Source organism: Caloenas nicobarica, chromosome 1 (assembly GCF_036013445.1).
Source record: "Caloenas nicobarica isolate bCalNic1 chromosome 1, bCalNic1.hap1, whole genome shotgun sequence".
NCBI lineage: Eukaryota > Metazoa > Chordata > Aves > Columbiformes > Columbidae > Caloenas > Caloenas nicobarica.
Window position 1 is genome coordinate 10,271,794 of NC_088245.1, and position 17,814 is coordinate 10,289,607.

At 36.9% G+C, this 17,814-nt stretch overlaps 1 protein-coding gene across 1 annotated transcript in view; it reads left to right on the forward strand.

Moving 5' to 3' along the window:
* The first annotated feature begins 789 nt into the window (after positions 1 to 789).
* Positions 790 to 17,814, forward strand: part of SEMA3E (semaphorin 3E) — a 143,380-nt gene continuing 126,355 nt past the window's right edge. Inside the window, exon 1 of the mRNA XM_065632373.1 lies at positions 790 to 910. Within this exon, the coding sequence (XP_065488445.1) occupies positions 796 to 910 (115 nt within the window). The 5' untranslated portion in view covers positions 790 to 795. The remainder of the gene's footprint in view (positions 911 to 17,814) is intronic.

A 17,814-nucleotide genomic window follows, 5' to 3' on the forward strand; every position in this document is an offset into this window, starting at 1 on the left:
TAAAACTGAGCTGCGAACAAAAGCTGAAATGACTTTTCGAAAGGGAGGGACGGGAGGAATTCTGACCCTTCTCCCGATGCTTTACAACGTGAAACCACGAAGCAATTGAGGAATCAGCGCACGGCACGTGGATTAAAATGCTTCCTAGGAGCAGCCAGCACTGCACATTGCCTCAACCCTCCCTGAACTTTCTCAGTAAATACAGCAGCCTGACAGCCCGGCTTCCCCGCTGGGTGGATCCTGCAGCTCCAGGAGGGAATGGCACTTCTTGTTTTTAATTAGCAAAGGTGAAAGGTGAATTAAAACTAGCTGTTTGGCAAGTCAGAGCAAGGGGCTGAGTTCTGAAGAGCACCAAGGAGGAGGGTGCTTTCTTCTTTTTTTTTTTTTTTTTTTTTTTTTCTCCCTCCCTCCTTCTCTGAATGAATTGCCTTGCAGGAGGGACTGAAAATACAGCTTCTTCCTGAATCCACTGGCAGAGTTACTAAAGAGAGCTCAAGACACAACACTGCAGAGTAACGCCTTGGAATGTCCTCGCACTTTATAAACAATTGTCCTAGGGAGGGAATATTTTTACATGACATTTGCACAGCTTGACAAATGGCTAGCTGGGGCTGTGTGCTTCTTTGATGAACGTTGAATTTCCCATAGAGACACCCCACAAACTGACCAAAGAGAGAGATCTAACTGCACTGGGGAAGTAGAAGTGGAACTTGGAGGCTTAAAAAAGCCCTCACCAAAACAACAAACAAACAGCAGCAGCAGAGTGAAGAGCGCAAGAATTTTATCTTGGGCAGGATGGCATCAGCCCAGGACCTTTTAATCCTGGCACTATATGGCTTGTTACTAGAGCTACCGACTGGATGTCACGCAACAGATACGAGGCAGCCAAGGTTACGTCTGTCACATAAAGGTAGGTCAGTGTGTCAGGTTTATGAAGACTTTATGCTAATACAAGTTCATTGACTTCACTGAAAGTATTGCATTGGGGCTAAATTATGGTGTTTTGACAGAGTAACATACTCCCGTTCAGAAATCTTGTGAATTGTTTCCTTGTGCTAACCTTCATCCATAATTAAGTTGATTGAATTCAGGAAGATTAAGGCACTTACAGTGATGTCTTTAGGCTACTGAAATATTCTTCTACCTAATAGTGTGTTAGATTTACTTGTTATTCTGTCTTAGATTCCGTGCACTAAGGAGGATGTCTGATCTCTAATAAGAGAAATGGAGAAGATAACCTGAAATTATTGCTGAATAAATATACTCTTATGCATCAAGCAACTCTTAAACAATTAAATGTCTGTTTCACTTTTAGAATTCTATCTATCTACAAATATAGCTAAGGCAAAAAGACTGAATTCCTGTGTAACCATATGATTCATTTTCTAAACTAGCAAGTGTCATCACACTATAATTAAAATGACTAACTGCCAATGTAAGTCTGCTTGCAGTTTAAATGAGTTACCCAAAGGGAAAAAAATGTGGTTTTTTTTCTGACATATGTATGTAAAGTACTTACAACTTTTTTTTTTTTTTTAATTGTTTAAGTTTCTGTTTACCTGAAGCCTGAACAATTCTTCCTTAACTCCTTTAGAGTATCTCCTTGTTCAGTTCTGGATTGTATGTGATTTAAACTCTTCCCTATGATTTGGTTTTAATCCTCGGTCTGTATAAAAGTACCTGTGCACAACCATGCAATTTCAGTTATCTACAGCAGTACATACATGTATAGATCATGTTCTTAGAAATAAATGACAGGCAGTTATTGCAGTAGGAGTGAAAAAATTTAAGTGTGCAAGATAAACTGATGATTGACCAATCAGCAATGTTTTGATATTACCTCTTATGCAAAGATGAAAAGAAAATGCCTTTTTGCTGACATAGTTGGGAATGAGCAAATGCTAATTTACTCAAGAACACTTCTGTGGTTATGAAAGTGATAACTAAGCTTCATCAGTGTGAAGTACATTAGAATACCTATTTTAAGTACGGCTAAGATTTAAGAATTAGCATCAGCTACAGCTCCACATGTAGACAGCTTTAGTCTAAACAAGGTTTAATTGTGTTTTATATAACAAGCTGAATTACCAATTATAAAGAAAGGAGAAGCTGAATAGGATAATTGGTCTGAATGTCTTGCTAGGAAGCTATAAGAAACGGGGTTTGCTTTTATAGGGCAGTGAAACATGTTTTAAAGAGAGAATGATTCGTCATGGAAAGCTGTCTTGTAAATAAACAATTAACTGTTCCCAATGAAACAAAATTAAATGATCCCTTTTAATATATAAAGCACTTCTTTTTTAGCCTATGGTTTCAGAGTACAGTAGGAATGAGTGACAAATACTGTTTATATAATTTTTTCATCTCTCTTATTTTTGAAAATATGCATTTGAACATTGATGTATTTCTAGTTATAATTACCATTGTTATTGATACTTGATTGCATGTGATGGGGTAAGGGTGATGAATAAAGCACGGTAAACGAGACAAACAGACCTACTGTTATGTTGGTTCAGGACTCTGGCTTAGCTGCCAGTTTTGGCAAGCTCCCCACTATGGTGCCGCAACTATTAACTGCTTCTGTGCTCACTTGTAGAAGTAATTGTTTTTCTGCTGGTTGGAATCAGTGTACATTTTACTATATATTACTTCCATTTTCAGCAGGGACCCAGTAATTTGGTCACAACACATCATAACTGATATTTTCAAGGAGATTTTAAAACACCCATTTCTCACGGAGGGCAAAACCTCCCCTGCCCGTTCACTCAGATCCGATGACACAGGAAGATCTGTCCCAAGTAAATTCCCTACCACAGACACACACATCACCATCTTATATTTCACCTTGTACAACACCCGCTTGCATTTTTCACACTTACGAAATGTGACTGGTTTTACAAGCTGTGTTGCAGTCAATGAGTGCATGACCACATACCCTGAGCCAAGGGTTAGAAATGGCATACCTGCCTGCACCCCGGGAACAGCTATTGCAATGCGCCCCAGCCAAAAGAATGTAGCGACCAAGCATGAAGACAATGAGTAAATGTCATTGCTGTATTCACTAATCAAACAGGAACAGCAGGAGGGTCCCTCATCTTAATTGCCTTTACTCCAGGGAGAGGCTGCTGTGGGTACCAGCTAGGCAAGAGGTAGTTACAACGAGGTGGTTATGCGCCCTCTTTACAAAGCTGCTCCAGCCTGTCTTGTGAGGTGCTGTGTGGCACAGACAATGAAGCCCGTATGTGTAAATCTTCAGTGTGGAGTAACTGTAAATTCAGTTAAAAATTTCACTGCAAAGACCCTGAAGCATGAAGGTAAGGTGGCCTGCTCACTGCCTCTATTTCTAACTGTGGATGCTGGTGGCTAATTGGGATTCCGGCCGCTGCAAGATAAGCTAGTGCGACTGGTAAGATAAAGGCTTCTTTGAGGAGTATGATGAGGTTTATGGACATGAGATTTTTTTTTTTTTAATTGTTATGGAAGAAGTATTTAAAACTAGTCTTTGTTGAAATCTTGTTAAAGAGCCAAGAGAAGGCTTTCACAAATTACAGAGACTCTTTGATTTTTATATATTTCCAAATTTTCTCCTTTTTTTTTTTTTTTTTTTTTTTTTAGTTTTGAAGTGATGCTCAGTGAAGCTGTAGAGAACTGCCAGTGAATGAGAACTTTTTGCTCTCACAGCAAACCAGGCTTCACCTGCAGCACACACATGCCTCCAAACCCACTGCAACAAGATCAGGTCCTAACCCTTGCTCAGAGGGGTCACCTGATGGATAGGAATACCACAATCCCCTTGCCCATTAAGGGAGATATTGTGCAACCTCTGTTTGACTCTATGGTCATTAACTCAGCTTCAGTGGGAGTTAATGAAAGTTTTGCATTCTTGAACAGCTGTTAAACCTGTCAAGTTAACGCAAATTGTAATGGTGATTATTGGTAAGATAAAAGATGGTCTTTACTCACAGTAAACTCAAACATGAGAATTTTGTCATTCCTTTATATAGGTTAAGAATCAATCCTATAACCACCTAGTAGTCATTTTAAGATCCTAACTTTATTTTTAGTAAGTTGAACTAGATTTATATCCAGGACTTGGAGGCGTGTGTCTACCAGAAAATTTACACTGCAATTAGTAGCACTTGTGGTATTAGTGGCATGGTTGCACTAAAGGTCAGTGTTCGATGATGACCAATGAAGATCTTGAGGTCAGGTACTCCAATAGCTTCGTGTTGATTTGTGGAGATAAAAGTGTATTATTGCTTGCTCAGTATTACAGAGAAATAAATTTCTACATTATTAAGTTATAGATTGACAACTACATTTAAAAATCGTTAGCTCATTTTACATACAGTACAGGCTCTGCCTAATGAGGTGTTAATGGAAGCCAAGCTTCAGCCCCTATTCTTTATAGGCTGCTGGTTAAATTCTTTCCCAGTATCCCACAGTTCAAATTCTCGCAATGGGAAATATATAATTAAGGTGAAATCAGCACACACTGCATGTTAAAAAGAAACTATTTATATTACAGATTGAAATGGATTGGGTTTCCAGAGATCAGGAGGGATATATTTATATAAGCTGAACAGAGCTGCACTAGAAGCATGTAGGCCTGAAAAGCCCATGAAGGATGTAATTGTATAATTCAAGCATTACACATGGTTTGCAGTGTATTTCTAACATTTTTTTCCCCCTAGTTTGTGAATGTGGTAAAGAGCAAAGGTAACATAGTACGAAAATGAGATGTTGAGCCTTTACAGTGGTCTGTTCAATTTTGTTACTGCAAGGAGATCTGGTACAGTCAGTTATGTGCAGACATTTGCACATCTTGAGAGATCTGTTTTCCGTTTTTCCCATTTACACTGCTCTTGGGTGACCTGAGGGATTTTGTCATCACTGGATCTCAGGTTGGGTGGCTATACACTGGACATCATTTTTGTCTGGAAAAGGTATGGTTAACTAGCAATTGTGCCTGCCTTATCCATCCAAATATCTCCCTTTTACCTGCTGTGGGAACTGCTTGCTACATTTATAGTAGAGTCAAGCTGCAGCAGACTAAAGGAACAGACGGAATTTGAAAGGAAATTATCTGGATTAGCAAATTTGTTCTCCAAGCCTAAATATTTTAAACAAAAGCAGCAGACATCTAAGAAAGGGAGAGCTGAAATGTAGCAGAAATAAAGTGATACTTTCCATGTTCATAAACAGATTATAATATGTAGAATGAGTAATGTTAGACATTTAATACATAAGAATTTAGGTTGGTTAGGGCTGCCTAATCATCTTGAGGGCTGCTGAGGTCTGTTACAGCAGAAAAACTGTTTCATTGCCATTTGCGGGAGCCAGACTTTAAGAGCACCTACTTTAACTTTCTTGATAATTGTAATTTAGAATTCACTTTAATTAATGCTAAGAGTTTCATCATGCTTAACCATGATATCTTACTGTGTCTGTTCTCTAGCTAGGTGGCAGCAAAATTTACACAGGGACTAATGACTAAATTGAATAACAAAAAATGTAGGGAATTTTTAGACAGGCATTTGTGAATTGTGAAGCAGAAAAATGCATTTAATGCAAGTACAGTATTTGCAATTAGTAATCACCTGGCCACATAAATCATGACTTATTAATGACTAGCCATACAACCCATAACTGAATCATGACTGATTCAATTTCATACATGGAAATGTTTTCTATTTTTTAACAGCTTTCACTGTAATAGAATTTTGGTTTTGAATGCCTAGGAAAGACTAGTTTTCCTACTAAGTCAAATTCAAGAAATATATTAATTCATGCTAGATATAAATCACCTTGAATTAGTGAGGGTGACAGAGCACTGGAACAGGCTGCCCAGAGAGGTTGTGGAGTCTCCTTCTCTGCAGACATTCAAAACCCGCCTGGACGCCTTCCTGTGTAACCTCATCTGGGTGTTCCTGCTCCGGCGGGGGATTGGACTGGATGATCTTTCGAGGTCCCTTCCAAACCCTAACATTCTGTGATCCTGTGATTCTGTGTATCAGAATAAGGATTTGGCTTATGATCTAAGCTTACATGTAGTCCAGAGAAGTCTGTATAAAAAAGTCATAGATGATTATGTCTATGTATATGTACACATATATATGTATCTATAAAATATGTGTCTATATATATAACAGATTGAAGTTCAATTTTTTCTTACAGTGAATTAAAGAGCAATATAACTCCAAGGGTTTAGGAACTAAAGATCTGTATTATCCTGTATTATGACTCCAGGTCTCGATGTGTTTGGATATAAGGGCTGATAACCAGAATTACAAGTGTTTGGAAAAACCACATGACAAGGACTCTCTTCTTACCCAAATTCTCGAGGCCACATAGAACTCAGTGTCAACAGAGAAATGTCTTAGGGAAAGCTGCACAAGTATCTCTGGTCCACTCGTGGGGTAGAGAGGAGAGCTTCTGCATCCCTTCTCCCACTGGACAGACAAGTGATTCTTTACCAAAGATCAAGACAAGTTTTAGGTTTATTATTCATTCATATTACAAGAGGTGACTGGCAGCAAGTTCTGGAGTGTTTCCAAGTAATCCTGGAGGGACTTATCAAGACAGAAATTTTTTGGCAGAGAATCCATGATAGTTCCTTTCATAACTGCATTTTGTTGACAAAGGCTTCTGTAAGTATTGCTGCAGCAGAACTCTGAAGTGATAAGCACCACTGCCGGGGATGCAAGAAACAGACTGTTTGCTGTGTAACATCAATCACTTTCCTACTTTTGCTCTAAAGAACTAGGAACCATCTGAAGGTGCAAGACCAGAATATCCAGCATGCTGCTGCTTCAACTGTAGCTGCCTCCCTGCTTTCAAAGTGATAACACCATCTGCTATTTTAAATTCTTCGTCAGATATTGTATTCATCATTATCTCACTGAAAACAAGTGTTATATTTTACTTAAATGAAAACAGGATTAATGCTCTTTGTATGATTTGCAGTATGCTGTGCAAGGGTGAGCATCCGTTTCAGGCCTTTTGAGAAACTTTCAGTCAATAAATACTCTAAAAGTGTACAATGGGAATACTAAATATTATTAGAACTGCCACCCTGGTTTTCTTCATCTAGCCAGGCATATATGATGAAGTTATAGCATGCAGGCAGCACTAATTAGGAAAATCTCAATTTCTTAAAGAAATTCATAACTTGCAGGGATAAAGATAATAATCTTTGTTTTACAGGAAAAAAAGCCCTCTTAACTTGTGTATACTATTTAAAATGTTTTGCGTTGGTTAGTTAATGTTTTGCATTTAAATAATCAGTTAAGGGTTCATGACTAAACATGAAAGAAAATGTTAAAAGAGAAAAATAATGAAATTATTGCATCATAAGAAATCTGTAGTGTAGTTTAGTTATAATTCCAAACTTCTGTAAATAAAGGACATAAGTAACTTTGAAGAAACAATATTTGAGAAGTTTTTAAAATAAATTGATGAAAAATTTAAATTGATGAAAAATTTAAATTAACATCACTGAAACTCAGTTTGAGGAACTGAATGAATTTACTAGATACATTTAAACAAATAAAACCTTAATGATTCTCTCAGAGCGTAATTTCAAAAGCAAATGTTACCGACCTATTGTTTCCCCAAATTTATCATCTCACATTAACAAATTCCTTTTTCCCTTGATCTTGGCTCTTCCTATCATACTCAAGGCTGCAAATTCTTATTTTGGAAGAGAGATTTCACCTTGTTAGTGAATTCAATTGAGGGTTGACTTCACTGTGTTTCTCCTCTAAGTATTTTCTGTTAGTTTTGATGAAGCTATAGATTGACATGTTTTCATTCATCCTGCATCCCCTTGGCAAACTGTTTTATAGCAGTCTAAAGACATGGGTTTTTTTCCCTTTCAATACAATGTAAAGCAGGAATGTGTCATCATGTATTTACCTTTTTCTTACCCTGTGGTGATTTTCATGCCTATTTATTTATTTATTTATTCTTTTAAGAAACATTACAAACGCAAAGAAGTGTTTCTCTGTTTTTTTTTCTGAGGGTTTCTCAATGACATTTCTTGTTGCTAGACCTTCTCAGAGGATTTGTAAATCACAGCACATTATTATCAGGCATATGTACATACTGTTTGGCAGCACTGCTCTGGGTGCATATATCATCCGAGTGATGAATCTTTGTTTCTCTTCTAGTCTACTCTCATTTTTAATTTACCTGTAATTTGCAGGACCTCTGCAATATAATGGCATGTCAAAGGTTCTTTTTACAGTTTCTGTGCAAGTATGTACAGGAGATCTGTAGCCACAAAGATCTGAACAAGGTGATGTGTGCCAAACATCTTGGCCCTGGCATGAAGCACAGACTGTATGTGTAGCCAATAGCTGCAAAACTTGGATCACTCATGTAGCTGAAAAAAAAGTGATGGAATAAAAGTTGAATCTCATCTTTAAATTACTTTTTATTAGTCTCAAGTAAAAGCAGATAATTGGTAGTTGTTGATGTCATGTCTCGTGACCCTGTTTCAGTATTGTACTTGGTATACTTTGTTACCTCTTCTGTCAATCAGAATCTGCTCAACTATCATTAAAGTCAACAAGGGTCTTCCAGTTACCTATAATGACCTAAGATTTGTCCTTGAATGTGGTGAAATGTTTCAGATCGAAAGTGCATTTGCTTAGTGGAAGTGCCCTCCATTTACATTGTACACTTCAGAGTTTACCAGGAAACAGCAATGCTCTCTTCCATGTTGTCTCTTTGCCTTCCATGGAGAAACTTGTGCCACAGCATTTCTGTAACTCACTTGCTGTTACTGGTTGACTTCTAGTACTTAGATCTCCCGTATCAAGGAGTGGATTCAAAACTGAATTTTTCAATGCTTCTGCAAGCTAAAAAGTCAACACAAAGGAAACACTGTATAGTGTAATAGCAAAGATTAATTTGTGAGAGACATGCAACATCTAGCTTCTAAAATTATATCACCATTCTTAGTTGAATTTGCTTGACATGATCTTTCATATCAGAAACCTAGCCATGAAGGATAAGTTTCCAGTCAAGGAAGGCTGTATGATAGACATGAAATTTTTGTGCTTTTTATGACTAATACTTTATAGTTCAAAAGATCCCTATGAATATTAAATGTCAAAATACAGAAGAAATAAAAGGCCAAAAATTTAATTCATGAAAAAACAAAAAAAATCCAAAGCCAACCAACCAAAGCCTGTTAGCCAAAAACAAGAAAGGAAAAAAACCACTGACGACTTCTCATATCCCTTTAGCCTGGGCAGATGATGTTCATTATTTATAAGAACTCGATGACAAGCAATATATAGTCCTCTTCAGACTGTGATTTGGCACCAGCAGCTAAGAAAAAAAAAAAGTTGTTTATGATCCTTGTGAAATCATGTTGCTAACATTTCTACTTCATCAGTACTGAAGAATTTCAGGTTTTAGGAAATTTGCCTTTTCAGTGCAGCATGTGAAGTTAGTCCTCTGTTTTTATTTCTTTAAATCTCTCCAAATATATTTACATACAAATTTAAAAGATTTGTGGCAGTTTTTTCCAAGCTATTTGCAAAATAATTATCTAAACCAAGGAACCAGTGCTTGGAAGACAGGCATTCAGTGAAGGAAGACTTCACTCCTCTTAACGTCCTTAGTGTATCTATTCTCTACTTCTTCTCTGTTTATTTTTATCTAAAGGATTCCTGACTTCATACTGTGAAGCAATTGAAGCTTCTGTGGGGAGTCAAACAATGGGCTTTTTACTGTTGCTAAGTTTGCTTTATAGGCTTTTTCTTACAACACATTTGTTTAATAGGCCTAGTAAAATGGTGAATGCAGCTGTAAATATATCTTTTATTTGTTGATGTGCAATAAAATCACGGGGATGTTGCCCTTTTCTTATTCTGATCTTCCTGACAGGGTGAAAGGAAATTGTACAAAATGAATGAAAAGTGCCTTAAACTGATTGCAGAAAACAACAGTCCCCAAATACCTAAGGGTCAGTACCTTGTTTCTCTTTTAACAGATGGTTTCTCCCAGCAGTGTTACTAAGACTTAATAGTAGTAAAATAATAGGCTGTTTGATGTGAAGGAATTATTCCAGATAGCACTATTCACTGAGGTCATCACTGAAGGTCATTTTTCAGCCAGAAAGCTAAAGGTTAGCAAGCATTGCCCAACTCCACGAGCTCCTGCAACTCTTCATTTATGATTAAGCTAAGTGTTTTCCCATGGGTGTGTGGTAAAAGCCAAGAGTAAAGGAAAATAAACCCATTCCTTTATGTATTAAATATTTCATCTCAGTTGATTGAGAATGCTATGATGCAAAGCTTGAAAATATGTCTTGTCTGGGAGCCCAGAAAGACGTAAGCTGTCTTAGAGATCTTGTTCTTATTAATGGTATTGCTGAAAAAAATGTCTTTATGTGCCTGTGTTTACATGCAGTAAGTCATTATTTTCTCTTCTCTGCTTATCTTAGGCATGGCCATGTCCTTCTGCATATTTTCAGGTTACACAAGCATCTGGGATAGTAGTCATTTCTAAACACACTATTGAGGAGGTGTTGAAGCATTTAGCAGGTTGAGCATTTGTTACAGCTCAGAACCAGGCTGTAAACAGTCTCAAGCCCTTCATTTATTCCATAGTATTCCTTATTGAGTGACTGCAGCTTCTGTGGGTCAACACTATAACACTGCAATAGGTTATTTCATTTCTAAAACACTTTAATTCTTGTAGGTAAAGTGCTTTGCATTTAGAAGGTAAAATAGTTACAGTAAAGAGTGGATCTCCAACAACAGCTTTGAATACAGCACAATATTCTTGAGTTCTATGGCTAAGCATACGAAACCTTTCATGCAAAAATAGAACAGAGCCTTTATTTCACTTCTACTAAGGACAATAGCAAACCTCCCACAAGCTTCTGTGACTAAAGAGTTGGCAGGATATTCCTCGTTCCTGACTTTACTTTCTGAAAGAGGTGATTCATTTGGCTCTTGCACTTAGCCTGGAAGTGTATTTCTGTCCCTCCTGAGTATAGAAGGAGAATAATGGTCAGCTTAAACTGGAGGCCTAGTTTACACTCAGATAGAAGTAGGTGGGATGGATTTGGGATGAATGTCTCATGATAGATCTAGGATGTTACACATCCAAGGATAAAACACTTTCACTGAGAATGACTTACTGCAGACCTCACAAGCTGCAGCATTATTGCCTTGATAAAATATAAGCAAAGATATTATTACTAAGTAGTGTGTCTTTGATCCAATAATGGTCTGGAAGGTGGGGACAAAGGTGTAGTTACTTGGGCAGTGACATGAGCCCTGTAAGTGGCTACCATAGCTGATGGACACAGCTGTCTCTGGACCACAGTAATTACTCAGATGTGTTCTGCATCTGCTTAGTGCAAAATATGCTGACTTTGTTTAAGCACAATATGCTGATTTAGGTTAAGGATTATATGCTGATTTAGGCTAAGCTGCTTTCAGAACACCTTAAACTAAACTGATGCACTATCATATTGAAATAGGTGAGCCTCTCACAGCTGCCTCACAGCTACCCTCTGGCCAAGAAGGAGTAATAAACAGTGCTTATATACAAGCTGTTTAAGTTATTTTGGCTGCACACAAAGCAGCCTTATAGACCATATCCTAAAACATTGATTCTATTAATACTTGATCACGTGTGTACCTTTAATCATACAAATGACTCCATTGATTAAAAGTTAAGTGGGGGGTTGTTTGCAAGATCAAAGTCTAACGCACAGATTCTTTGTGGCCATCCCTGTAGTGTGATTGATTAAGACCAACCATGACAAAAGTTGTTCTATTTTGCCCATACCCCAGGCATTACAAAGCAACATGGAACTCTGACAATTTTGATTTATGTGTATAATTTCACTTTCCATTTTATTCTTTGGTTAAAACCACTTATGAAAAGGCTTGAGACTTACAACTCACCATGCTCCTTTGTTACAAGGAAAATGGTATTTTCAGAAAATGCTTCTTTGAAAATTTTATAGAGCACTGTAACATGTGTGGGTACTTGCCATTTAGAATTGTGAAATAGATGTTGCAAGTGTTATATGTGATCTCTGTAATTTTCTTGACACAGAACAACCCCTTACTTTGTTAGAAAATGCAACAAATTACTTCATAATATCAGGTTAATGAATTGGATTTTTTTTGTGGTTTCACTTTTACTGCTTTAATGTGTAATACCACTAAAACCCTTGAGCTGTAAAATTAGATCTCTGGGCTGTTGAAAACTCCTTGTACTCTTAATTTAAAAGTAAAACAAAGCAAAAAAATACTTACAGCATAGAGATTTGAAAATAATCATAACCGATGTTTATACATTCTTGTGAAACAGCTCCTGAGTGTGCTGTGAATTTGATAGCGGCATAGTTATGGTCTACCTTGGAATTGTTGAAAGGTAACAGACATATTGACATGTAGCGATAACTGATACTATCACCTGGGAATGCTGCAGGACCTGTGGGGAATATCTGAGTTAGAGTTGTCATGTCTTTGCATGTTTTATATCTTAAATACTGTAAACTATAAATTAACACAAATGAAATAGATTTCCAATCTATGACAAAAAGGTGCCTCAGAGTTTTCCTGAGTTAGTCATGCCTTATGTCCATGACTGTAGTCCTGCTACAACTCTGTTGCGGTGATTTGGCTTCTGTGTTTAACTGTTCACAACATGATGGTAAGTTTCTAAAAATGTGGATTTCTGCACAAACTCTCTCAGTGATTTTGCTTTATAAGAGTTTGGTTGTTCAGTCTGCAAGGTCTGCTCATGCCAGACATTGCAATTTTGATAACAGAGGTTACCTATTACTGTATCCACCTGAGTCCCATACTTTTGGTTGTAACTGCATTACAGTTTCACAAGGTAATAACGTGCTTCTGTTGGTATCTCGGAGTTCTGCAGTTGCTCTCACAGGGACTGTAATAATGCTGATACTATTTAGTCACTACAGGATTGTTTACAGACTTTGAAAAATGCATCTGAGAGCACTAAAAGTTGGAGGTAAATCATGAGAGCAGTTTTCATAAGTGGATTAGAAAACCTTCAGGCTGACCTTAATATTGTTGATTAGACAAGATTTGTTTTTATCTGATCAGTTCTTAACATAAGCAATTATTGATTTTTACCCTTGTAAAGACCTTGCACCTCCTGAAAATTTAGATGGTGAACCTCAGTAAAGACCTTACAACTGCTGAGAGCTATCTTAGGTGATGAACTCCAGAGATCTGATTGTGATGCTTATAGAAGTTATAGTACCCATAAAACACGTCTCTGTACAATTTTAAAACAAATTATTTTATAAATAAAATATTTCTTCCGGAAAAACAAGAGTTACAGTTGTTTTCCTGCAATGAGAGTATTTCTGTTGGGCTGACTGGATCACCAATAATGTGTTAATAATCTATTAGATGTGAGAAATCTGGATTCACTTTGAAGTTATATGAAAAACTTTCAACAAACTCCTCGGATCCTCAAATATTTAAGTCGTGCTAAATCTCATATTTTTTTTTTTTCCCCAGTAGAGTTATCTAACCTAAATGTGCAAATAAAACTTCCTTCCAACTATCTATTGTTTTGCCTATTTAGGCTGAAATATCTTTGACCAGTGTGACACTGGCAAGAAGAGATATTAAGAAGGACATCCCTCAATAGGACTCAATCATTAAAGCAGAAAAAAACACAAAAAGTTAAAGAAATATATCCTAGTCTCCTGTAAGGTTAGATATCATGTCCCTTGGGCTTTGTCCTTTCCCCTCCTGAAATAGTCTGTGATCTTATTCTCTTTATCACTAGCTTTTTTAGTGTCTCCACTTAAAAAAAAAATCACCTAATCCTTCTAAAGTCATACTCATCTTTCCTCATCCTTAGTATTTTCTTACCGCAGTACACATGATGGTATCTCAGGCACTAAAGTCTCCCTTATAGCATCTTCCTCTCATGTAACCTTCAATAGTATTCCTGGAACTCTTTATATTTATTAACCACATTTTTGGCTCCTTACATGGACAAAAAGTAGCAGATTGTTTCTGCGTGTGCTTGTTAACCACTCAATTTGCATGTGAAAACTGATTTGCACAAATGCAAAAATCCTGCTAATTGTATTAATTGGTTAATAACTGTGTTCTTCCTTTTGGTTAAGGAACTAATGGAGTATTTCCTTTTGTTAACTACTGATTTTCATTAAACTTGGAAAAATGTAATATTTTTTAGACTGCCCTTACTCCCCACCCTTTTCCCAAGAAATTTGAAATTGGTCAGAGGGATCCCACCTGTCACAGAGAACAAACGGCTAAATAGATTGTGTCACTGATGAGCACAGTAATTAAAAAGGCCGTATTTTCTTAGGAAATAAGACTCGTCATCACCTTAGTCCTTCCAAACTGATATTTCTGTAGTGAAGTCTGGTAAGCTCCCGTCAGTTTAGTGGCAATGCAATTATCTTTTTCAATAGCTCCTATGGAAATTTCTGTCTTCTCCTGTGTTGCAGGTAGGTGCTCCTAGGAAGTCCAGCCGATCACCAAGCACAGTTTACGCTGAAGATATATTCTTATTACACAAGTTAAAAGCACTAGGTCTGCTTTCTTAAAGATTAAAAGTATTAAAATTAATAGATACATGGGGTTTGGTTCTTAATGTTTTGTCTTTTATCAATAAAATGAGTGCGATAAATGAGTATTTGGAAGACATTTTCTATGGCGCGCTCTGCTTTCAGATAGTTTAGGATTATCATCCCAACTCTTCCTTGTAGGATTTTGACATGATCAATCCCACTGTATCAGTATCAGCTACTTTTTACCAATAGACTTGTTCATATGAACAGTTAAAAAAAAAAAAAAAGCTTATCAGGCTAGCAGCTGACAAGTGTTTAGACAAGCAAGATTAAAATTTATGGGTATCTGGGTATCTGAGCATAGTCTCATTTAGGAATAATAAGAAAAAAACATCCGCTGTTTACTTTGTATTATCTTAGATGCTATCATTCAGCTCTAAGTGATAAACTATTAATAAATTGGTTTATGTTGTGCTAACAAACAGTTTTATTTATCAGTAATCATAGAACCGTGGAATAGTTTGTCCTTTTGAAGGGACCTTCAGAGGTCATCTAGTCCAATCCCGCTGCAATGAGCAGAAACAACTTCAAGTAGATGAGGTTGCTCAGAGCCCTGTTCAGCCTGGCCTTAAATGTCTCCAGGGATGGGGCATCTACCATCTCTCTGGGGAACTTGTTCCAGTATTTTACTAGGCTAATTGTAAAAAATTTCTTCTTCATGTCTAGCCTGAATCTTCCCTATTTGAGTTTAAAACCATTACCCCTTGTGCCATTGTAACAGGCTCTGCCAAAAAGTCTGTCCCCATCTTTCTTACAGGCCCCTTTTAAGCACTGAAAGGCTGCAATAAGGTCTTCCCAGAGCCTTCTCTTCTCCAGCTGAACACCCCAGCTCTCTCAGCCTGTCCTCCCAGCAGAGCTGTTCCAGCCTCGGGTCATTTCTGTGGCTCCTCTGGCCCCTCTCCAGCAGGTCCATGTGTGTCCTGTGCTGAGGACCCCAGAGCTGGACCAGCACTGCAGGGGGGGTCTCACCAGAGCGGAGCAGAGGGGCAGAATCACCTCCCTGACCTGCTGCCCACGCTCCTTGTGATGCAGCCCAAAATACGACTGGCCTTCTGGGCTGCAAAGACCCTCCAAAGTACTTCAGTAGAGCAGCATTTTATTTGGATTGCTAAGTCAGATAACTTAACCTTTTTCCTTTTGTTGATTGTCCTGTAAATGCATTCCAAAAATTCTAGTGTGCTGATGAAATCAAGTTTTTCCCTAAGCTGCTGCCATTTATTCTTTTGTAATGTTTATCTAGATACTCTTAACTTACTTCCCTTTTGCAGATAGTTTAGGAATGTTAAAATAAGCCTTGTTTTCTCTCACTTCCTAGAAGCTGTAGCAATACTTTTAAATAGAAAATGGTAAGTGTTGTCTTTCAATTCTAGTCTCCACAAGAATGCTTATTTTCCCTAGTAGTTAAGTATTTAATTCAAAAATTCCATATGAACTGTCTGAGATGCTGAGACTTCCATATTAATAAATTGAGGTACGGCATTTTTCTTTTGAAGTCTTAGGCACTGAAATTTAAAGAGTTTTGAAAATATAAACATTAGTTTTAAAAAATTATAGTGTTCATCTTTGCAAAGAATTCTTGGATACAGAAGTCCCAAATATTGGAAAACTGGACAGTAAATTGAAAGAGCTTTGCATTTATTTCTTGAAATATTACATGCTTTTCTGGGAAGTCTGTTGCCATTTTGCCTGAGTTTAGCAAAATTGCCTTTTGATAAATATCAATGAGTACTAACAACTCCTTAATACATTGAGTTTAAGTGGTACTTTTTTCCTCTAGGACAGAGGTTTATCATTTTAACTTCAAACAAGTGAACATGTTTTGAACAAGTATTTGTGCAAATTGCTGTGGTGAAGGACAACTGCAAGGAAATGTTTGATTGCTCATTTATTGCAAGGCAGCTCAAGTGCCACATGCATCCTTCTGCAGACTATTTGGGTTTGAGTTTGACTACTCATTCTTCAGATTTCACTGTAGCTTTGCAAATCACAAATACAGAGCTTAGGAACACACTCAGTTTGCAATGGTTTAGCAAGTCAAGTGGCATCTGGGTGCACATTCACAGCCTGCAGCAAATATAAAGTAAAGCAGCTTCACAGGATCATTTTACTTTGGGGCCAAAATTACTTTCATTCTAAGGCATCCAGTTATCAAAAGGTAGCTGATGCATGTCAACTTGTCTTCTCATCATAACATGATCATGCATCAAATTGCCATCAGTTCACATGTTGTAGTTGATTCTTTTCTGTTGGTCTCAGTGCTTTCTTTTTTTCTTTTAAATGGTTTCTGCTTGAGTGAAAAAAGCACATCTAAGACCATGCTGCTTTATTTTGTGGGTTCTTTAAAAATTCATTTTCCTGAATATGACTGATTGCTATCATGTGTTTTTGTAACGTCCAGCTAATAATACAAGGGTTTAAAGTAACTTTCAAATTATTTTGGTCCTTTAAATTTTATTATTGTATATATTTTTCTTTTTATTTTAATGTCTTCTGAAGTTTCATATCATGAGGTTAATTTATGTCCTCTTATTTTTTTTTTTCCTTTTCAGTATTATTCTCCCTCTAAGAGAGCTACATTTAATCCTGATGTGATCACTATTACTTAATGTCTCGAGTAGAACTACTTTTTCATTTTTTGACTAGCTTTTCCTTTGACGTATTCCAAAAATACCATTCCAAGAAAGTATCATTTAACAGGCAAAATAGAACTTCCTTAAATGTTTTCTTTATTATGCCAGATAATCAGTTTACAAAAGAAAGGTCCAAGACATTTTCTAATGTAATTTTATTTTTTTGTCTGGGCTCAGTCATCTCAGCCAAGCCTGTGTCATTAATATTCTGTCTAGTAGAAGTAGAACCATATCTTCATGGTACTCTCCATGTCCTCTACAGACATCAATTTAAGAAATAAATACATTTAACATATTTTATTATGCACACATTCTTCTCTGTAGACTATAGCAATGTTTTTACCCATTCTTTTGTGGCATATGTCTCTTGCTCAATTTTTGGGGTTCTGGATGAAGAAAAATTGTAAATTTTTATAAAGAGAAGAGTTTCAATCCTGTCTGATTTTCTTGAGTGGATCTTCATTTTACTATATTTTAATATGAATTTGAGAATACAGAAAGCAATCATTCAAGTTTCAAATCAAGGTAGAGGGTTTACTTTGACTTACTGAACCAATT